This window comes from Tetrao urogallus (genome assembly GCF_951394365.1).
Source record: "Tetrao urogallus genome assembly, chromosome: 12".
NCBI classification, from domain to species: Eukaryota; Metazoa; Chordata; class Aves; order Galliformes; family Phasianidae; genus Tetrao; species Tetrao urogallus.
In genome coordinates, this window is record NC_136825.1 from 17,956,288 (window position 1) to 17,979,862 (window position 23,575).

The 23,575-nt window shown below is 51.7% G+C and overlaps 1 protein-coding gene across 1 annotated transcript; it reads right to left on the minus strand.

Annotated features, from left to right (window-relative positions):
- Positions 1–168: 168 nt before the first annotated feature.
- ATP6V0D1 (ATPase H+ transporting V0 subunit d1) lies at positions 169–23,350 on the minus strand (the record flags this gene model as incomplete). The annotated part of the gene is made up of 8 exons (XM_079541384.1): positions 169–330; positions 774–851; positions 1,150–1,326; positions 1,823–1,900; positions 4,673–4,752; positions 7,007–7,185; positions 17,765–17,936; positions 23,221–23,350. The coding sequence occupies 8 exons, from the start codon at positions 23,348–23,350 to the stop codon at positions 169–171; spliced, it is 1,056 nt and encodes a 351-aa protein (XP_079397510.1).
- Between the last annotated feature and the right edge of the window lie 225 nt (positions 23,351–23,575).

A 23,575-nucleotide genomic window follows, 5' to 3' on the forward strand; every position in this document is an offset into this window, starting at 1 on the left:
ACACAATCTAACTTCAGCTTGAGAATAATTTAACTAGCAACTGTACAGTTCCTCCCCTTGAGCCAGTTCAACACCCCTGGAGTCTAGGCAAGGGGTAACTCAGGGAGCACGTGGAAGAGAGGCAAGGGTCCCTCCGGGCTCCAGGGGTCAGACAGGAGCAGAGCAGGGTTAGAAGATGGGAATGTAGTTGTCAATCTTGGTCCTGTGCCTCTGGGCGATGCACTCTGCGATCCACACGATGTTGCGGCACTCCTGCTCCTTCAGCTTCACAAAGGCGTAGAAGACTCCAAAGTGGAACTGATTGAGGAATGCCAGCTTGTTCAGCTTCACCTGGGGAAGACATGGCACCTGTCCACCTCTGCTGGACTGTCCTCTGCCAGAAGCCAGCCCAGGGAAGGATGGAGCAGCACTGACTTCCCCAGAAGGCTCAGGGCTCAACCAGGAGGGGTCTGACACACAGAGGAGGAATTTATACCCTCACATGCTGTGAGAACCGGCCTTTCCCACATAATTACACTCCGCTTTCACTTTTGGTGGACCTAGCAGCAGCCTACAGGCACACTGCTGTAAGCTTCTGGGTGACGAGGACTGAGCCTCATTCCCTCCTTGGAGCACATGGCTAGCATCCTCTTCCTTCCCCCAAACTATTCTTGCAAAGCACTGATATTCTGGAGCTCTACCACCAGGGCATCAGCCGAGCCTGCTGCTTCCTCGAGTTTTTCAGAGGGCACAGGCAGACACACTTGCTGGGAAGTGTCTCAGGGCTCACTCACCTCATGCTCAAAGAACCTGTCTTCAAGGGTCTTGTCTCCAGGGTTGCTGCCAGCCCCTTCAAACAGCAGCTTGTACTCCTGAGGGAAGATGGTACAAAAAGATATATCCACACCCTGGTACCCTCCGAGCTCAGCAGCACTCCTGGGCCCCATGCACCAGAAACAGCAACAAGACTGGGTCAGCAGAGAGCTGCCCTGTGCACACACATGAGCACTGGCATGTGCTGCTTCAGCACAGAGATACCAAGCTCTCCGACTCCAAGCAGCATAAGACAAGCAGTCCCTTCCTCATGCTGCCTACTCCTGAGCTCCCCCAGCCCCGATGCACAGCAGATCCTGGTGCCAGCCCCCTGTGCCCTCACCCCAAAGCACTCACAGGGTAGTAGTCGGCGACATTTTTGACTTGCTCGTAGTCATCTGCTCTGGCTAACTGAGCCAGCCCCTCGGGGTAGAGCTTGCCACAGTGTGGGAACAGCTTTGCTCGGTCCTCCTTGGACAGCTCAGTGCCAAAGGAATTGATGGTGATGATGAAGGCCCTCCGGTCAGCTTCAAACTGTGGGAGAAAAGAGAGTTTCACCTCAGACTGCAGTGAGGTCAGCAGACACCGGTGCTGCTCTGAACAGAGCCACATCAGAGGGCAGCGTGAGCAAGCCTGGCTCGCTGCCTGGGATGCACAGCTCTACATGTGTGGGCTCCTTGTACAGCTGATGCCCGGGGACTGCTGGGCTGAGGAAATCCCTACTTTGGGAACAAACCAAAGAGCTGAGCGGAGCTCCGGGAGTGATTTTCTCCCACCTACTGCCCTCGAGGCCAGCACACCCACCAGCTGGCCTTGGCGCACTGACCGGCCACGCGCAGAACGGTGCTGGAAGTTCTCCTGCTTGTTGGATGGAGGTTGCCAAGATGAGGTGACCAAGCCTGCCCGAAGTCACGTGCAGACAGCGTTCTCCTAGGTCAGGCTGCAGTGGGATGCTGACAAGGATCACCCTTAGTGCTGGCAGACAGCATCACAGAGCAATGGGTGCCCCTGCAGGGTGTTCCAGACCTACCTCCAGGATGGGGCACATGGCGTCTGCTGTGGTACCTCCCAGCGCCTTGCAGAACTTGTAGAAGGACTCCAGGTATGCCTGGAAGACAGAGAGGAATGAGCACGTTTCCACACTGCTTCATTTACCACTCGCAGGGCCATTCAGACAGCAAGCAGGGACGCTCCCAGACACTTTATAACACAGCACAGGCACTCTCACCCCAAGTGAACTTGGATGCCAAGCCCACACAAGGGACAGTGCTTCCCCAGGAGCCGGAGACATGAAGAGCTGTGGTTTGCTTGGTTCAAGGGACTGGATGAGCTTACAGCAGGCAGAACACCAGGCACCAACATTGAAGGCTATTTTGCTCCTTCGAGTGGTCTAACTCCAAAGCATCCGCTCGAGTCTCACATGGTTTCCTGACCCTGCTCTGGCCTCTACAAACATGCCAAGCCACACAACCATAGCTGCAAGACCCAAGCTCAGAAAGGAGCGCTGTGTAAGCAGAGTTGAGAGATGAGACGGGACATCTGTGAAGGAAACCAGCCGTCCTCTGTAATTCTCTTCTCACACTGCAGCCGCTGGGTCTCCATCCCAACTGGAGCACTGCAGAAAGTATCAAGCTAGGCACAGCCATGCTGCCTCCAGGAAACGTAATCCTTTGTGGAGAGGTACCAGAATCCAGCTGGAGGATGACTGCATCCCCCAAGGGGAGTCGTGGATGCAGCGCAAGGCTAAAAGTGCTGTTCAGCAAAAAACTTGCTCAGAGGAGACCATCATGTGATAAAACACCTCCCCAGACAGAGCGCTGCAGACAGAACCGCGTAAAGGGATGGAAAAATAACGATGCTGAGACACCACAAATCTCTGCCTTGTCACAAGATGGACCACATCCTCGGCCTCCACTCTAGGAATGCACCTGGATGAGTGTGTTCTGTAAACACAGTGCCAAAGGGCACAGCTGGGCCAGCACCACGCATCAAGAGACACCGTGGCCAGAAGGCTGGAAATCCTCTTTGCCACTGCTGGAGCACAGAGAAGAGCAGAGCACTGGCCTGAAGGAAAGGAAGGCACAGACACTGAACTTTGCCTGAGGCTGGGTGAGAGGCTCGCTCACCACTTTCTGCCTTTCTCAGAGTTCACATGCAAACCTCAGGCCCTGCAAATAGATGAGGTGTGCTCAGATATCCAGCACTTCGTGAGGACCCAGCAGCACAGACACCATGCAGACTGCAGGACAGCCCTGCTGGGTGCCCTCCCTGGGGCCCCTCACAGATGACAGCAATTTACAGGAAGCTCTCCAGAGTCCCAAACCTTGTATCCCTGAAATGGTGGCGTGCTCACATTTAATAGTCCTTAATGGACTTTCACTTCCATGACGCAATTCAATTACCCTCTGCCTTCTGCTAGTCTTGTTTGTGCTTCACATCCAGGCTGATCTGTGGCCTGTCCATCCTCGTTGTCTTGTTCAACATTACCATCACAGTTCACTTCTCTTCCAGCTGAGGAATCCCAAACCTTCTTTCTGTTCCCATATGGAAGCATCTAAACCTTTACAGTGCCCTTCTTAGCAGCTTCTCCTGTTCTGCTGTTTGCATTCTGAGATGAGAGAGAGGAACTGGACCATGAAAAGGTGCAGTGTGCAGCACAAACACGCCGCAGATGTAGGCAGCGGCACAGGGCTGTTTGTGCAGTTCTCACTGTGAAGAGCCAACTGCTCAGGTCAATCACAACCCAACGTTTAATGTAGCAGTAGCAGCAGGGAATAAGGAGAGCTTCATAAGATCACCTCTTCGTGCCTCCCATGCATCGCTTCACATTTATCCACAGCGATCTCTGTGCTGTATTTTAGTGTCCAGCCACAAAGTTCCTCCAGCAGGTTCCTATAGGCAGGCTGCCAGCAAAGGCCAGCAGCCAGCCAGCTGCGTTCCAGCACATCCACTCCAAGATGGGAAAACACGGAAGAAAGTAGTGAAAATGATGATGCCAGCGTGCCTCCGCTGCTGACCTCCCTCTACTCTAAGAGCTGACCACTTCACTTCTAACTCCTGCTCCCTTCTTTTAGCACATTTCCATTCAAGAACCTCCCCAGGGGTTGAATACCAGTGAGAGCCAGTCCCAACCAGTCCCAGAGCACTGAGAGGCAGACATTCAGTTTGGGGGCAGCAAAAGCAGAATGCAAAGGAGCACCCAGCCTCCGCAAGGAAACGGGCAAGGTAGCGGCAGCTGGGACCCAAGGTGAAGGCACCCACCAAGCTGCCTGCTGCATGCTCACTCTGCTCCCAGCCTTTCCCCAGCTCCATACAGCGAGCTGCAAGGGTGCAGGTATTTATGCGTGCCAGCATACCTCCCTCCATTACAACAAAAGATCAGTACATGCCAGAGGCCACGTGCAGCTGGGCATGACTGCCGACGCGCAGCACCTTCTTCCCTCCCTTTGCCTCCTTCCCTTCATGCCTGACCTGCTCTCCACCTCTCCCAACGGGCCAAGGCTTCCTTGGGAAGCAGAGGTCACGCTGCCTGCTAGCTGGCTGTGACCAGTGCAAACAAGGCTGGCAGATACAATCTGCATCCCACCCTTAATCCAGAGAGCTGAGATGGAGCGATAGCCACAGCCTGCACATAAACACACACTTTTATGCTGCCAGCTCAAACCAGACGGGGCCAGAAGAGGAGCCGACAGCTTCCCGTGCAAGCTTGGGACAAGGAGCAAATTTATTTTTGTATCTACTCTAAGGGGGAAATGCCTTCTTCCCTTTATTTGAAGAAAGTCAGCCTCTCGGTTGGAGCTCCTGGCCAGACAGAGCTGCAGGCACACTAGGAATGAATAGGGAAGCGAGCATCTCTTTCCCTTCCCAGAGTCTCAGTTACCTTATACAGCGTGTTTCGAATGATTTCAATGTTCATTTCGTCAAGATCCTGTTCGGATATGCAGTCTTGGAAGAAAGCAGCTGAAAGAGAACCACAGACACAGTTGGTGCTGCCCTGACCAGACCCACACACAGAGCGAGCCCTTGAAAACAGCAGGCAGGAGCACAGGTTGTGCTGAGCGGCTCTGGCCCTTGTCTTCAGTGCCACCAAACTGCCATAACTCAAATCTCAGGCTTCACCATCGCTCCCCAGGCCACAGCCATTTTTTGGAGCACTCAACCCAACGTCCTTCTTCACCCCTGGAAGACTGTGTTGATCCCTCAAGTCCTACCATGCTTTCAACAACTCATTCTCAGCAGAAGTTCTCATCTCCAGCCACCACCATCAGTACCAGAGCAGCCCACATTTAAAAAAGGAAAAAACAGCAAACAAATCAACCCCAAACTATTCCCAGATGCAGGCTCTCAGAACTGACAAGGTAGCTTCCAAATTGCCTGCTACAGCACGGCAGCAAGGAGACAGCAGTCCTGGTGTGCTTCTCCTTCCTCCTCCAGCACCTTATGTGGGTTCAGGAGACGTGGGGATACGACAGCTCCTAAGGCCTGGAAGCTTGGAGGGGATCAAGAGCCCTGAGCAGAGGATGACCCCCACAGAGGCCTCTTTGCTATGCAGCAGCAGCAGCGGGCAATGCCACGTAGCTAGAGGCACACTGCTCACTATGGCTGGCAGAAGTGAAACCAGAGAGTGCCAGGACTGGTTTTCACTGCAGGGCTCGCTGGCTAGCCTGAGACCAGTGGCTACTTCAGAGTAGCAGAGGAATGAGAACACAGCTATTTCAGTTCTTGGCCCTCCAATATCCCAAATTAGGCTAACAGCAAGACTTATTTTGCCCTGCTAACCTATGAAAGCCATTTGGGGTTAGGCATTCCTACCAAGCCACGTAGCTGCCCAGGCACTGTTAGGAGATAGAGCTGCTGTTTCTTCACGTGTGGTCACTGGAAGGAGTGCAAGTTAAACAACTGGAGCCTGCGTGCTTGCTTGTTTAGGCAACACTGCTACTCCCCACGTCCTCCTGCTGAAGAAATGCCACACTAGATGGTACACAGGCTCAAGGGCACAGCCAGGGCAAAGGTCTGAAGCACTTGGACCAGCCAGGGCAGGGGCAGGCAAAGCTCACTCAGGGACAAGTGCACAAAGGGAAGAGGCAGAGAACCTCCTCTGCAATCTCCTCACCAGTGTACCAAGGTGAAGCTTTTAGGTCTCTGGGAGCTAATAATACCTCTGAACACTTGGTTCTATCTTATTCCTGAAGTGGGAAGGTTCATGCTCACCCTTGAGGAGGATGCTCTTCCCACACACCACCCCTACAGCGGACTTGGCTCAGCTGCAGGCAGTCTCCTACCCAGCAAGCCAAGCACACCATGCTCAGCTGTACTGGCACTGGCCTTGCTGCAGCAGCTCCATCCTCCTCTGGACACTCAGAGGTGGCCAGACCCCTTTAGACACGTTCTTCCTTCTTTGCTGGGCTCTATGCAGCAAATTGTTTTTCCATGACAACAACTTGAGTTACCCCATTACTACAGCAAGCATTTTAGTACCAAAAATGACAACTACCATCAAAGACAAAATGATGATTTAAGTGTTTTGTTCTTTCCAGCAACTCCAAAAAGAGTGATTAATCACTGACTCAGGAGTAGCTCATTACCTTTGCCCACAGATACTAACTTAGAAGGTCTCCTGTGACTACCTCTCCTACTACGGCAGAGTCTCCTGCGTTTTCTCCACAACCACTTCCTACACCTTTTAACTTTAAAGACCAGATCTGCATGCGTGGCTGTTCACTGAACTGTTTTTACAGAGTCACATGCCTCCTGGTCAAGGCTTGTAGCCTGTGACAGTGCCTCAGTGCAGGATCCTGCTATCCAAACAGCTTACAAAGCTTTGGCATGGGTTTTTTGTTGTCGCCGTCTGCTTTTGGGAAGTTAGTAGTAGTATATAGATGGTTACAGTTAGATAGTAGAGATTGTAGCTTAGATAGTACTACTAGTTAGCTGGATAGTATAGATAAAGTAGTATAGGTAGTAGTACAGATAGTAGAGATAAAAGCTTGATCCAGAGCTAATTTTATCCATCTCAGAACAAGACGGACCATGCATCAATCTCTAACAGTTATCTCCAAGCACTGCCTTCAAGAAATTACCCAATGGTCCAACTGGAAAAATTGGAATAGGACAGGCACAGACGTGAGCTCAAGCCCAACCACCATGGGCACCACAACCACAGCTGGGAGTAACCCACTGCTTGGTCTTCCAGGGCAAAGGGACTTCTGCTCACCCAGGGGAGTGTCCACCAGGATGGCATTGTAGAGCTCTGCAGGTGTCTGCGCAATGTTTACAGCTTCCATCTGCTCAAAACTTCCCAGAGGGTGGCACTTGGGCACCAGTTCGGAGATGGAGCGCTGGTGCAGAGTGCCAGTGATCAGCAGGATGACGTTGTCGATCATGTAGCTGTACCTGCAGGGGTGAAAGAGGAAGCCTGTCACAAATAGCACCACAGCAGCACCAGGCCCTGCGAGCATCTCCAGGAAGATGCACCCTTCCCACAAAGAACAAGTGAGGCACCTCCTTAATGCCAAGCGCAGTCCCAAGCCCAGGCTTATGTTACAGCTCAATGCATCACTTTGGCAGCTGCAGCTGACTGCTGAAGAATATTAGATGGGATTTCTGGAGGCTTTGGGCCAAACCTCCTGCTCCAGGCACGGCCAGCTCAGCTCTTTACCAAGCTGAACTCAGTCATTTCCAACCACGTGCATCTTACAACCTCCCTGGGGTTCTGTCCTGTTGTGTCTGACCACGCTCACTACAAGAAGTCACTGCTTTTTATGATGGTATAATGCATCAGTGGACAAGAGAAGAGCCGCTGATGTCATCTATCTGGACTCCAGTAAGGATGATCTCCCACATCTTTCTCTCCAGAGTGGAAAGATACGGTGAATGAGAAACTGGTTGCAAGATCATACCCAGAGAGGGGCCAACATTCAGATGGAGATCAGTGCCGAGTGGTGCCCCTCAGGGGTCACATCTTCATCAGTGACATCAACAGGGGAACCAGGTGCACCCTCAGCAAGTTGGTGGATGACCTCAAGCTGTGTGTCCAAGAGAACCTCATCAGATCCAACAGAGCCAAGTGCACAGCCTGCGCCTGGGTCGCAGCAACCCCCACTGTCAGTGCAAGCTGTGGGATGTAAGGATGGAGCACAGCCCTGTTGAAAAGGACATGGGGGACTGGTGGGTGGCAGCTGGACACGAGCCACTACTGTGCCCCCCTGCATCCAAAGCAGCAAAGCCAGCAAGTCAGGGAGGGGATGTGTCCCTCTGCTCTGCACTGTGAGAGCTCACCTGGAGTGCTGCATCCAGATGTGGTGTCCTCAGTACAGGAGAGACACGGATGCTGCACAGGATAGAGCTGCTCCTAGAAGGGAGCTGTTCCCATTGCTCTCCCAGCATCGCCTGCTCTGCAGAGATCAGGTCACCAAAGTGCCAAAGGACCAGAGCAAAAAGGAATCTACTGATAACCTGTCTCGAGTTCAGCTTTGGTGCCAACAGCACTGCTCAACCTCGCCAAGAGCATGGAGAAAGGGTCACATTCCTGCAGTTCCGCTCCCTTCTGAAAACAATGGGGCTGGCAGCTTTGGCACAGCCTTTATTTATACCCTCCCAGAACCACACACAACTATTTCCACTCCTCAGCAGCAGAGAAGGGGCAAAGATGCTAAAGGAGCAGGGCACTTGGGGCTTCACGCTCCTGCACACTGACTCCTTGAACTCTAAAAGCTTAGCAGGCAGCTGGTGAGAAAAGTCCTGAAGAAGGTTGCTCTGCAACAGAGAGGACTGGGCCTCAATTCCAACACAGAATCACTCAGGTTAGAAAAGACCTTAAAGATCATCGAGTCCAACCACGACCTAACCATACTGCCCTAACTCTAACAACCCTCCACTAAATCACGTCCCTGAGCACCACATCCAAACGGTTTTGGACATCTGAACATGAGAAGAAACTGTGTGAGTCTGAAGCAGGTGGGTGCTGAAGCATTGCAGCCAGTGGGGCAAGGCTGGCGGGACAGCAAGGCAGTCAGACAGTATGGGGATGCTGCTGCTCATTGCATCTCTGAGCTAACAGCCACACAGCTGCTTCCCTTGGAAGCTCAGGAAGGACAGGCGAGCAGAGCCAGCCAAAGGCAGGTGTCTGCAGTTTTATTAGATGGGCTTAACAAGCTCTCAAATGCACTCAAGGGGAAGGCCCATGAACAAATCCACACCTTCATTCCTCAAACAGGTGCTGCCCCTTTCTCCAGGCAGCAGGTAACACTCCTCCAACCATCAGTTCTGCAGAGCACCCTTCTGATTTGCAGGGATGCTCAGTCTAGAACTACAGCAGTCACACAGCTACCAGGGCACTGGGAAACCTCCACCACCCTTCAGCCTGCTGGGTCATCACCTGTCCTGTTTGTGCAGCTCTCACCATGGCTGCAATCTCCTGGCAGCAAGAAGTGCTTGTTGGTAAGAACCATGAGCAAGTTTCCTGCAGCCCTCAGGCAAACAAGAGCATCTTATTGGCCCATTGGATCCACAGTCAGAGAAGGAATTCCCTCTGCAGGAGACATCACCACTTGCAAAGCAGAGGGAAAGTTCACTTTTCAATTTCCACCATGGTGGTGTTGCAAGAGCTAGAGCTTCCCATGGCTGCGAGGGCAGGCAGACAGCAGCACACACCCACATCACCCTTCCTGATAGTGAGCTAAGGGTGAATCCCATTTCCTTCAAGCAAGCCCAGACCACACTTACTCAAATGCAGCCTCTGGTTTGTCTCCGTCATTCTGGCTTAGTCAGTCACAGCGATGAGGCAAGTCCTCCAGTGCCAGGGCAGCTGGAAAAGCCTCTTCCCATTTCTGGAAGGGGCAACACTTGCCAGTTCCCAACAAGAACGCATCTGCTTTCAGTAGCACAGCTGTACTAAAGCCAGAGGAGAGGTCCTGGCCACTCCAGCATTTCCGCCCAGCCCCAGGGGATTAGATTGATTATGGTGGCAGCAGTTTTCCTAGAACCTCCTCTAACCCCTTGTTCAATAGAGCAGCCTTTGTCATGGTTCTCCCCATCTCCTATCAGGTTCTTACCAGCTTCATTACACTCCTGCCACGAGCTGTTATCTGCATCTGCAAAGGCTGGACGATCAGCAGGAGCTCCACTGCAGTCACATCCTGCCTCGCTCTGCCCTCCTCTCACTACACCCAGGTGTGGTGCTACACCAGAAACTCACATTCACAGAAACACAGCGCTGGCTGGTTCCTAGAAGCAGCACTCATGTCTCACACTGCAGCAGAATTTCTGATTTGGGGACAGGAAGGAGTCATCGTGTTCAGAAGCACTGCTGTCAGCAGGAGATGCTGGCTTGCAGCTTGGATGAGCGCCTAGAAGTGAGGAGGGCAGCACCCATGTGATGGCTGCGTACCGGTAGCACAACAATGTGTGTTCTCCTCCTTTTGGATTTCTTTCAGTACAATCACTGATTAGCAAGAGATACAGGAAAGATTATAATGGCTTTCCACCAAAGGAGCACATAAAATGCATGAAAGCTCCTCACGTGGGACACCGACAGCCTGAAGGCACCAGGGCACGGCCCTGCAAGGCAGCAACCCCAAAGCAGGCACGGCTCTGCCCTCCCCCACTTCCTAATGTAATCATAAAGAGTCATTGTCCTGCAGCAGATAGGTTGGCTTTTTATTGCTTTCTGCTCTGGGATACTAAAGAAGCCGTAAACAATACTGCAAGTGGTCACAAAGCATGACTAATGAACCCAACACTGCATGACCTGCGTTTCTCAGGGATCCTCTGAGAGCCCTGCCAAGCTGTGGTTTAACAGCTGCTTGCTGAGGGGTCATGAGGACAGCCCTGCACAGGAGGCAGCGGGCTGATAGTGGGGCAGGGCAGCCCTGGGGCTCTGCTCACACCGGTGTCCCCACTGCCAGACCTTCCCCTCAAAGGGAGATCACAGAATCATAGAATGGCCTGGGTTGAAAAGGACCACAGTGATCATCTAGACTCAACCCCCTGCTGTGTGCAGGTCGCCAACCAGCAGCCCAGGCTGCCCAGAGCCACATCCAGCCTGGCCTCGAATGCCTGCAGGGATGGGGCATCCACAGCCTCCTTGGGCAGCCTGTGCCAGTGCCTCACCACCCTCTGGGTGAAAAACTTCCTCCTAACATCCAACCTAAACCTCCCCTGTCTCAGTTTAAAACCATTCCCCCTTGTCCTATCACCATCCAACCTCATAAACAGCCGTTCCCCCTCCTGCTTATACGCTCCTTTCAAATACTGGAAGGCCACAATGAGGTCTCCCAGAGCCTTCTTTTCTGGGGAAATGCTGGGGATGCTGACCACAAACCTCCTGTGCTCTCCCATGTGCAGTAATCTGTGGCTGCAGATGCTGAGTGTTTGCTTTGAGATAAAAGAGGGGAAACTCCAGCAGGATCAGAGGAGTGCTCTGAACCCTGTGCAAATTCCAGAGACAGCCTTAAATGACAAATGAAGTGGCATTGGCTGCAGTCACTCTTGTGTTCAGAGTGGCTCACCCAGTTCATGCACTTAGGGCTGAAGATGTTAGCAAGGTGCTGGCATGTAGAGCACAGGGTGACCACTTTCTGAGCTCTGAAGTGAGGAAAGGAACGCCTGGAGGAGCAGTAGCTGACATAGAGCAGCACTGACAGCTGAGAGGCGGGCACATGGAGCACATCACTGCAAACTAATTGCCCTGCTGAGGAAAGGAAAAGGGACCTCACAGAGACCTCAATGCCTCACTGAGGCTCTCCTGGAGTAACAGACAGCAATAGAACTGAATTAAATCCTCAGGTTCCATTTTCAGCTCAATGACAAATCAACCTGTGGGCTGGAAGCAGCGCCTGCCGTGCTGCTGAGCTCAGAGGGCAGGGCAGGGAGCAGGCAGTGTGGACACATGCTGACCTCTCCCTGTCTTTCCTACCATCACACCATCAAAACCACACCTAAGTGGTCACTTTGCAGACCTGCCAAAGAGAAAGCTGAGAACGTCATGGTTGCTACCACAAAATGGGAGCTTGGCCAGAAAGTGAGTGCTCTGCTAACCTTAGATCAATGGGACCATTTCACAGCAAAGAGGTATAACTTCACAACACTGCAGAGCCTTTCACATCTGAGCATCCAGAAACGCTCTCTATATTTAGCTCCACATGATTATTACCATCTCTTGAAACAGAATTCAGTTTCATAGTGGTATCATCCAGCAACCTGCAAGCAGTCGTACAGCATAAGTCGCATTAGAGCGTAATGAGCAAAAAAACAAACCAAAAACAACAGAAAACCCCTTCAGAAGCACTGCAGTGTTGAGGATTTACAAACACACGTCGTATTCTAGATGCATGCCACCCCCTTGAGACATCATGAATGTTTTGAATGCCAAGCAGCCTCATGCAAGAGGCTCTGGTTTCTTAAGCCTGATGCCTTAAGCTTGACCTCAGAACTTGAGAAACATTAGGCTGGTCTGCTGGGCTGAGCCCTGGCACTGCACTGCTCCTAGGAGACTTTAGCACTAATCGCAGTTTAAGTGTTGACCAGGGACATCTAATCACGCTGCTCACACATAAACTTTGCTAAAGCCAAATGGAAAACAAAAGCTGCTAACAGTGGAAGACCTTGAGAATGGTTTCTATGAAGGAGCAAAGCACGTCATGTGGATTCAGGAGCGCCCAGTGAATGCTCATCCAATTAAATGCACCGCATGCACGCAAGCTGCCTTCTGGAATCGCCACAGCCAGGCATAAATCCACCAGGGGAGCACGGATAACTTGTAAAGTACACCTTCCTTGTTCTGCTTTAATGCCCCTAGCAGACACGCTACGCAGCTGCAGAGGAAGGGGTGGTGAGATGGAACACAAGGCAAGCATGAGAACAACCAGAGGGATTCAGCTGTAAGCAAAGCCGGTGAGGACAGGGCTAAGCCCATGCCTGCCCCTGGGTGAAGCAAACCAGCGTGGATGCAGTCACCCAGGAACAGCATGTTCCCCCTCCAGTCAGCTCCAGTCTGCCTGCGAGGGCCATCCTCAGGGCCACAGAGCTTCGTTAGGAAGAAGTGTCCTTAATTACAACTGGAATTTATCACTACATTTTGCTGCCTCCAGTGAGAGCACCCTGCTAGCATGAGTAGCGTGACTCAGCGTGCGTGCCTGGCACCGTGCTGACACTTCCCAAGCCAAGAAAAGCACCGGTCAGTCGAAGCAGGGTTCCAGTTTAAAGGAACTGGTGAAAGGAAGCGTCCTCAGGTGCAGCAGGGAATAAAGCCCAGTGTGATATGCAGCAAAATCCACCTTCCAGAGAGCACGCTGCCCTTTGCAAAGGGAACACCCGCCGTCATGCTGTTTTGAAAGATGACTCCTGCAGCCACCAGCGAGGCACACAACCCGGTTATCTTTGCAGACATTGGTTCTGGGAAACAGGCACGAGCTCTGTATCCTTTGAGTAAGCATGGGAACAGACGCAGTTCAATGCCACCATCCAGAGGCCGCGAGCCTGTGATCATTTCCAGACCATTAGCTCCATGCCCTCTCGTTTTGAATGTTGCACAATCCCTCCAAGAACTTGGCTTATCAGTTCAACTTTGCACTCTCTGCGAACAGGGAAGCTGTTTGTCAGGAACCTGTGCTTCTCTGCCAAAACCATCTCTGCCAGAAGAGGCTCGTAAACCTTTTACTGCAGGATCCCCAGCTGCTCTGGTGATTTTTTGCTTCCTGATCTCACCATCACGAAGGTCTCAACAAATAAATAGCACCGTGCAGTTTTAAACCGCAGAAGCAGCGGGAAAAGAAACTTCAGATTGCTGCATGCACCCCAACAGACTGTCAGCACCTAATGTAAAGCTCCTGGAGCTCTTTCTTTTGTAAGAAAGGGCTTCGAAAGGACGCAGTCATATTTTGTAACCTCACACAGCTATGCCAGCATGCACACTGTAGTACATTTAAAACAAAGACAGGCAGCTTCCTACTCCAGAGGAGGGTAGGAAGACTTGAGTCTTCAGCTCAAGTAGCAATTGAAACAGTTTGGCTCTAGAAAAGCACTGCCATTAAGATTAAGTTTCAACTGAAAGCCAGGCAGTAGAAACTAGATCTATCCAGTGCAGGGAGAGGCAGAGCAGGAAAGGGTCACAGAGAAGGTACTAGAAGGAAGTGTCAGCTACAAAAAGGCATGTGCAAGTGGAAAAGGTACACGAAGCCTCGTCAAAAACAGGTCCTGTGACCGCAAAAACGTACCGACAGCCAAGTTCCCAGGGACATCCTCAGGGCAACCATGTTCCCAAGGTCTAGCAGACTGGGGAGGTAAAGACAAATGATGTCTGAGTCCATCCTCTGCAGACAGGTGTGATCACGGACCTGGAAGACGTGTTCAGACCCAGCTCCACCCCAGGCCTCGCTCCTACGTGGGCTCAGAGCTGGCACCAGAGCCTGGCCATGAGGCAGAGCCCTTCTCTGCCCAGCAGCCTTACTGCCCAGAAGCTGACAAAGCCTTCAGGTGAGGCTGCTGTGAAATCAGGCTTTCCCAAGCAGAGAAAACACTGCAGTAGTAAGGGGAAAAAAAAAAACAAACAAAACCACACTCCTCCCAACTCCACTGAAAAAAACCCTACAGCTGACAATCCAATCAGGCTACAGCTGGCTAGAGCTCAGAGTAATAGCACAAAGGACAGATACGAGTCCTGTCTAAACTGCATAGAGAAGCACTGGAAAGAATAAGCCAGGACATGGCACACAGCAGGCTGGCACAAAGAACAAAGCCTTTACAGAAAGGCAGGGCAGCACATCACCGAGAAGAACCTAAAACCCACTTCCATCCCACAAGTCAATATGTGCTTGTTGAAATCAGGAAGTGGGTTTTTCTGTTTCAAGTACACTTAATACCTGTTTGTTGCTGCCCTACAGCATGTCACTCCGTTCCCTCGGCCAAACAGACAATTATTTGTGCTGGAGCAAAGAAACTAGCAGCCAGCTTGTGCCCATCAGTCAGACCCACTGAGGTCGGCTGAACAGCACAGGGGAGCAGCAGTCATGCTGTGAGGAGCTGCACAGCAAGGCACAGAGCTAGCAGGTGTTTCACAGGGACTGGGGCAGGCTCTGATTTCCCTCACCACGATACGCAGCGGCACGGGACGCTACCACTTGAACAAACAACAGGGAAATCAGCCAAGTAACAATGCACCACTTGCCACAGAAGAGATCCTGGAGAGGACTGGAGCCAGGAAAGCGTCACAGTGGTGCCAGGAGAGGAGCACACCAAGACAGAAACCAGCAACAGCAAGCAGCCCTGCGAATGACAACCTTGCACCGCCGTCGCTGCATCGCTGTGTTCTTGGCTCAGCGTGCTTTTAAAAACCCTCCTTTCCCTTAAGCTTTGCAGGGAGGTCAGCTGTGCCCACCCTGAGAGGTGCCCCTTCTCAGCCCTGGCACTACTGCACGGGGCACAGGCAGCACAGGGCTGGAGTGCCACCTCCCGGCGAGCTGCAGGCAGCACTGCCTCGGCCGTGAGGACAGCACACCTAAAAAGCACCCTGCACTGGAAAGTGCATTTCGGAGTTGCACCAAATACGCCACCAAACATCTCCCCTTTTAAGCCTGACACAACTCCTACAGTCCCACCTGACATCAGAAAATCTAAGGTTTACAGCCCATCACACCTCTCTCAGGCCATTCCCAGTGAACTCGCTCTTCCCTCCAGCAGCAACCGGTTCCACTCAAACCTTCCACATCTTTCTACCATTTTCTATTCCAGTTCAGCCTGGGAGGTTTTAGCACACAGTCACATTCAGTTACACAAGCTCCTTGCTCTGACCACCTCGTGTCTTGCTGGCACTGAGCTGTCTAGCAGGAGCAGTCTCTGTCCCACACTCATTACCTACCCTGTAAAAAAGGAATGGGAAATAGTCCTGTTTAAAAGGCAAAAGGTAAATCATTTCATTGTGTGCACATGTGTGGTCACAGAGGGACACCACCTCGTCCTGGGGTCACCCAGGTCAGGTGGTGACGCAGCATCCCTGCCACATGCATGGGCACAACGTTCCCAGCACTGCCAAAATCTTCTTGCTCCGTATTTCTATGATGTTATCCCCACAAACAAAGCAGTTTGAGATGGAGGACACGTGGCACAAGGAGGCACTGCCTGCCTCTGAACTGAGCCATTTGCCACTGCAGATATTTGGGATGTGCACGGGAAGCTCTGTGCTGTCAGAGCTACAGCTCTGAAACTCCTGCCCCCTGCCTCAAATCAGCATTGTTTTACTCACTGAACACATCAGGATTATCAGCAGATTATTACCATCAAGACCTGCTGGGCAAAAACAGTAGAATCCTGCTCTTTGAGTTTCCCTGTCCTCCTTCATCTGTGGTTACTTGTCTGTAGCACCACTAGAAGTTACTGAAGTTCTCAGTGTCTAAGAAAGAAGGGGACAAATTCTTTAACAGGTGTGATTGTGACAAAACAAGGGGGACATGAGTTCAAACTAAAAGAAGGGAGGCTTAGGTCAGAGCTAAGGAAGAAGTTCTTTATACTTAAAGCGGTGAGGCAGAGCTGGGCTGCCCCATCCCTGCAGACAGCCAAGGTCAGGGAAAGGAGGTTTTGAGCACTGATGGAGCTGTGGGTGTCCCTGCTCAGTGCAGGGACTGCCAGCAGATGGCCTTTAGGGTTCCTTCCAACACAAACCATTCTACAATTATTTGAGGTTCTAAGAGACAGACCTTTGAGCAGCTGAAGCTGTTAACACACTCTGTTTCATCACCACTGCATACCCACAGGAGATCTCTCCATCATGGTGCACCAGAAACACAACGGAGTGCTTGGACTCCAAGCACAAAATGCTCCCTGAGAGGGTGGAGACGCTTCCTGGAGGCAGAGAGCTGCATTCTGCTTCCTCCAGGCAGTGCTGAAGACAATGCCATTAAAAAAAAAAAAAAAAAAGAGCTGTGAGAAAAAAGAGATGAGAGCGAAGACAATTTGAGGAAGAAACATTCTGTACAAATGGGAGCAATGCATTTAAAAGGAGATCATGCAGTAGGTGAGATACGTAGATATCATCTGCACAGAGCTGTGTTCTGCTCTAGACAGCTCATCAAAGCTGGGGAGACAGAAGCAGAACAAGATCAAACATAAGTCGAGCTGATTGTGAACACCAGTTTTAAAGCTAAGTCATTCAAATGCTGCTAAGAACCAGCCTGCCACATTACACGTGGTGACCTACAAAGTGCTTCCACCATTGCCAGTGCTGCTGCAAGGTGAGGCCTTTGCCGTATCTTGCTGATGTGCTGCTCCATATCTGGAGCCAGTTTTACAGCCAGGTGTGTAAGAAGCAGCTTAGAAACCACAAAGGACTTAAGAAGATGGGCAGCTTCAGCACAGTGACCCAGAAAATTACAGCTGTGAGGCACCGGGTTTGACAAATGAGATAGTGGCACTGTCCAGACATGGCAAGGATACAAGAGGAAGGATTTACAAGGATGCTTTGCTGTTTCAAGCCTTTACATCAGCTGACCCAGCTGTGGGACTGCGCACACAAGAGCCCAGTGTCTTCTCATGCACCAACAAAGGCTGCTGCAGCCCTGCTGCACACTCCAGGCCCTCCCTTTCTTCAGTGATTGAATCCCCACCGAGCTAGCTGAGGAAACAGATCAGTGAAAGATTAACCCCAAATGAGAAAATCTGTTCCATTTTGGTCAGCTCAGCTCCCTGAACCAGTTTATGATGGGGACAGGACTACAGGCAGCAGAGTGGGATGGAAGGATCCCTGCGGCCCTGATAAAGAGTCAGAACTGGCACACAGCTGCTGTCATGTTGATGTTTTTGAAGAGAGTCACACTGAAAACCCAGGAAAAACCAGCACTGGGGACAAAAGTAAATGCCTGGGCTAGCAGAGCCAGAAGCAGCTCAACAGCAAAGGCAGGTAAATATGCAGAAAGTGGGACTGAGAGCCCCCAAGGCTGGAAGGACAAGGTTTTAAGCACTGCTTGTGAACAGCTGTACTCACGTAATAAAGTCCAGAAAGCTTGCCAGGGGCTCGTATGCGTGGTTCCTCATGTGACGGAACTCCACCACCATCTTCTCCTTCAGCTTGTCATCAATGACAGAGACGGTGAGCGGGGAGGCTTCGTTAGCCAGGAAGTTCCCATAGTCTGTGCTCTGGAGGTGCAGCTTCAAGTCTGGAAAAGAAAGCACAGTGCCACTCCACAGGGTTTGTTCTGAGGGGCTCAGGGGGTTTGATGAGCTGTACCTAAGGAAGGTTGTGTTCAGTGCTTCCCTCACTGGGAGGCAGGAGGCACCTGAAACGTTTTCAGAGCCAAAAAGAAGCAGGCAACAACCCTAAGATCACAAAGCAGCCAGATGACTGCATCATCAGATGGATCCTACTAATTGCACGGTTGAAGATAAGTCAGGCATTAAGAGGTAGAGAGGGGCTGAAGAAAAGCCCACTTAAACACACCCCATACAGCAGGCATTCCCTGCTCTGGATGAAGGAAAAAGGCTAGAAACACCTTCCCCTCCCTTTACAAGCTGAAGAAAGCTTTGTTCCCCCCAGTGCCCTGGCTATAGGTCAGGTGCCCAACCACGCTGTGGTTCTGGACAAGCAACTACAACTTGCTGGCTCTGTCCAGACAAAAAGCCCTATTTGAGCCAAATGCAACTAAACATCTCTATGGAAAAACTGAATCCAGAACTGAGGAACGTCTCACAGTCCCATTTCTCGCAGCATGACTAGCTGTGCTGGTACATGATGTTCATCTCCCTTCAGCTTCACCCCCAAGGGCCAGCAAGGCAAGCATCCTCCCCAGGACTCGAGGCCTTTATGGGAAAAAGAGAAGAGCTGAAAGAGTTTAGCCAAACCAGATGTGAACGCACCGTCCAGAGAAAACAAACAGCAATCATCAAGGAGAAAAATAAATCAGTAAACCAAGGCACTTCTCCCTGCTTCTTCTGATGCCAGTCCTCGGCACTGTGGGGTGAGCAGGACACACCTTACACATGTGGCACATGCTAAAAGATGCACACACATGCTGTGAGTCAAGCCTGGCTGGAGGAGTCTGCTCTTCTAACACCACATCCAGCTACAGGCAGAAGCTGGACAAATTCCGAATGCTGAGCTCCAAGCTGAGCTGTACTGCACAGCGTGACACCAGCCTCATCCAGAGGGCCAGCAGGGTCAGACAGCTTTCAGTTCTTTGGGGTATTTCCAATGGGATCTAGCAAGACATTTCTGACCCGGTGCTTTTCAGCTAGGAGGACGTTACCACTGCTGAGTCTCACAGGAAACAGATTGTGGTTACAGAGGGGGGAAAGAAAGGCCAGGCACTTAATAGCACTCCATTCTGTTGTGTTTCTCAGCCGTTTCCAGGAGAGTTTTGTACTGCATTTACTTTTAATAAGGAATCCTGGATGCAGCAGAGAGCTCCTTGCCCAACAACACGCACTATGGTTGAAGCAAAGCAGAAACTTCACTCAGATCTCTGCTCTCCAGACACAGTTAACAGCTGTGCTTTATTCTACCAAACATTATGAACTCCTGAGATGGGGAAAAACACAGTCTGGATAACTGTGACAGTGGAGTTTTCAATATGATCCCCATCACAGAGTCAAACACCCTAAAACTGGATTACACCAAAACTCAGAACGTCCTTCAGCTCAGTTTGGCACACGTGGAATTGTTATGGATGACAGTCAGTAGCATTCTAAGCTCTGTCATTGCTCAGAGCCACCATGAAAGCTGAGTCTGTGCAAGCACCACATGATTTTGTGTTGCATCTACAGGGGAGCTTGGAGAGAAGGCAGCTACTGCACATCCTATCAGCTCTTATTTCAATGGGGACACTTTCAAAGCGCTCAGCTCTGACACGCAGCTCCAGTGCCTACCTTCCACACTGCAAGAATCCACCTTGCTGCCTGCTTACCTGATGCCAGAGAGCCACCACCAGGGACTAATGGACTGAAAAGGGCAGCTTGATGCACACCAGGCTTTGCTTGGACACTGTCACCACCCACAGCTCAGAGCTGCTTTCTGTCTGCTCAGAAGGGGCTGCCCCCACAGCACAGCACAAGGGCCAGCACGAGGCCATGTAACTGGAACAGGGACCATGTTTATATAACACTTGGAAACAGCTTCTACAGGGAAGGCCAGCCACAAGCTACAGGAACTGACCTCCTCTGCATCTCTCAGCATCCAAGCGGACAGAACTTGTTTTCCAAAAACTGGACTGGGTTTACAAACCCTGACTCAAAGCATCCCCCCAGCACAAGGCTCAGGCTCTCCCAGAGCCCAGCCCCCAGCACAGCTCAGACCTGGCAGCAGCAGCAATTGCCTGAGATCCCCTCTGCTGTGTGTCGGCAGCCCGGGGCCGAGAGGTATGCATGGCTGTTCCAGCATTTCCCCCAGTGGTTCATGCACTTTGAGAACAGACTGAACCAGCATTTGGCAAGGGAGCTCCTGAATTACCACGCTGCTTTTGTTCTCTCCCCCACCAAGCTGGGTAAACGATGGCCAGGTCACAGCTCCCAGAAAGCTGCTCCATGCAAGAGCACAACGGAGCCTCATCCTCTTCTTGCAGGGTATTCATTGCAGCAGAGCTCGAGGTGGCCATGCTGTGCAATTCCAGCAACCACCTCTCAGCTCAGGCACTCCCAAATTGATGCTGCATATATAAAAATTGAAATTTGCTTTGCCACCTCCCAGGCCTAAGGTAGCAAAGTAAAAGAGGGAGGGATGCTGCAGCAGCCTGCAGAGCAGCTCATCGCCCACATCTCCTTCTGAAGGCTGCAGCTTTTGCTGCTCCCCACGTCGCTTCTGTTTATGTGGTGGTTTTAACCACCTCAGATGCTTCTGAAATGGATTCTCTGAAAGCAGGCTCGAGGGATGCCCAAAAATCATTCATTTTCTGCAGAATTTAAAACCTTTTCTGTGGTTGCAGCACACCAGCAGCAGCGAGCTGCCACCTCTCCTCAGCTGCCAGCCAGCAAGTTACACCACATCAAAACTAGACACAGAGCAGCCCTTTCCCCATCACCTTTAGCTTCTGAAGGAGAGGCTGCTAGCACAGGCTGCACAAAGAGGCAGTGCTGCCCCATTCCTGTGCAGACACCCAAGGTCAGGCTGGATGGGGCTCTGAGCACTGACAAGATGTGGCTCGTTGCAGGGTGGTGGAACTAGATGACCTTTAAGGATCCCTCCTGACTCAAACGATTCCATGATTCCTACAGAGGCACGGCTGTCAAATGCTAGCAACAGTTTAATATTCTGCAGAGCAGCTACCAGACCTCTAAGAGCCTATGGCAGCTTCTAGGAGCTGGAGACAGCGCAGCACCCTTCTGACAGCAGGAATCTAGGTGAGTCATAAGCTCGGTTAGCCAAGGCAGATTCTGCACAGCAGATCTGAGCTTGCACGAGGGAGGCAAACCGCTCCAAGTCCTTCGCTGACACCTTGTGTCAGAAGCAGGAATCGGCTGCAGCAAGCTCCAAGTGCACCCAGCAGAGGCACCCAGTGCACGGGGACCTGTCTGAGGAACCACTAAAGCATCAGGACTTCGGTGCTGAAAAAAAAAGGATTAAACATTCTTGATTTACACAGAAAGCTTAAGCCAAAACAGCTTAAACCAAAACAGTTACGCCCTCCCTCCGATTCTGGTCGTGTCTCCCAGCCCTTTATAAAGCCAGCTCAAGAGCCAGCCTGATAGCACTGAGCTATACAGCTCCTCAGGCAGCAGCAAGCTGTCTCAGCAGGAAGCAAGAGTTTTAATCAGCTTACTTTGCTATCAGACAGGGAGAGCTACAAAGGATCACGCAGAAAAGCATGATCTCCCCTGTCCAACATCCAACAGCAGCAAGCTGTCAGCTTGAGTCCTAACACAGAGGAGTTGATCCTTCCCTAGGCAGCACCAGGACAGACTCAGCTCTTCAGGATTTCCCCACTGCAGAGGTGACCATTTGTTCCAGGACTGGGAAGACAGTCTGCAGTGCTGGTGTCACACCAAGAAGAGGCAGTGAAGGCAGAACAGGAAAACAGATGAGAGCACAGGAATATTTTTGTGCCTAAATACTCATTTTGGCTACCAGTAACCTGTCACTACATAGATTCAGTGCAAACAGAGAGAATTCAGGTTGCCCAAAGAGGTTGTGGATGCCCCATCCCTGCAGGCATTCAAGGCCAGGCTGGATGTGGCTCTGGGCAGCCTGGGCTGCTGGTTGGTGACCCTGCACATAGCAGGGGGTTGGGACTGAATGAGCAGTCCTTTTTCAACCCAGGCTGTTCTATGATTCTATGAATTCACATTAAAGCCTTCAGAGCACAGAAAACAGACAGCAAAATCAGAACCATGAGGTCAGAGGAGAGAAACTGTCTGCCCACAGACCTACATGAGTGATCACGAGCAACATACCTTTGAAGGAAAAGCTTTCAAATCAGGCAGGAATACAGAAAGCAAAGCAGAGGAGGAACAGGAAGAGCAGAGAACTCAGAACAGCCCTTATGGTTGGAGAACAGCAGCAACCACCACTGAGCTGTCTGGAGGAGACAGTAACAAAACTAGAGCAATGATATGGGAAGTTCAAACTGACTCATTTCAAATGCAGAAAGTGCCACACCAAGGGAGAGCTAGGTTTACACAACTTGGTTTAGGATGCAAAAAGGGGGAACGGAAAAAAAAAAAAGGAAGCTGTAAATACAGAAAGACCCCAAAGAGGAAGAAGACTGCAGCGATAAAGTCCAGGGCTTGCTGACACTGCTGACCAGCAGGAACATTTCCCAGAAACTTCTTTCAGGCCTTGGGCAACCTGATCTAATGGGGCAGCCAGCCCACAGGGGGGGCAGCCATTCCATTGTTCTAATCACACTCCTATTGACAAGAAAAAAAAACCAAACCAAAAAACAACAGACACCTTGGCACACGTTCCACCCTATCTCCACAAGCTGGTTTTGGCCCTCACAATTTAGAAGCGGGTTGCTGAACCAGGCTCCTGACACATATGAGTGACAAACAAATAGGGCAGTGGCACAGTGAAGCTGCACAGCACACACTGGTCAGGATGAGCTGACCAAGGGCAATAAGCAACACAAACCCACCCCAGCTTTGTACACACCGATCAAGAAAGAAGACAGTGGCTGAAGCAGGATCAGCCCAAAGCTCACGGGGAAGGGCAGTTTCCCTCCGAGTTTACCAAGCTCTGCAGCGCTGATTTGGTTCGAACATAAGAAACGCCTCCAAAGCTGCCGGTACCCCCTGCGTGCTGCCCGCTCCTGTCAGAAGTGCACACCTCAGGCAGGGATCAGGCCATGCCAAGCACCTCATTTCTGGCCCCAACGTAGCGAGCAGGTTTCCTGGCGTGGAAACACACAGCAATGCCCGACACAACCCCAAAGTCCCCCTCAGAGCAGGCTCTCCCCTCAGCCCTCGGCCGTGAAGGGGCGGCGGCTCCGCCCGGCCCGGTGCTCTCCCGCTCACCCTCGAGGCTCTCGCACTGCACCAGGTTGACGTAGTCGCCCTGCCGCAGCACGCCGGCCTTAAAGCCGCGCACCAAACCCTCCAGGTAGCCGTTGTCCACGTTGAAGTAGAGCTCCGGGAAGCACGACATGATGGCGGCGGCTGCGGGACCGGCGGCGCCTCACGTGACCCGGCGCTCACGTGACGCAGCTGTCAATGCCCCACTTCCGGTTCCGGCGGGCTCTGCGCGGGCGGGAAGGGCTGAGGCGGTGTGAGGCGGAGCACCGCCATCACCCCTCGGTGCGGGGTTGCTGCTGAGAGCAGCTCTCCCTGAGCACTGAGCCGTGACTTGAAGGCTTTTCACGCTGTCGTGGCC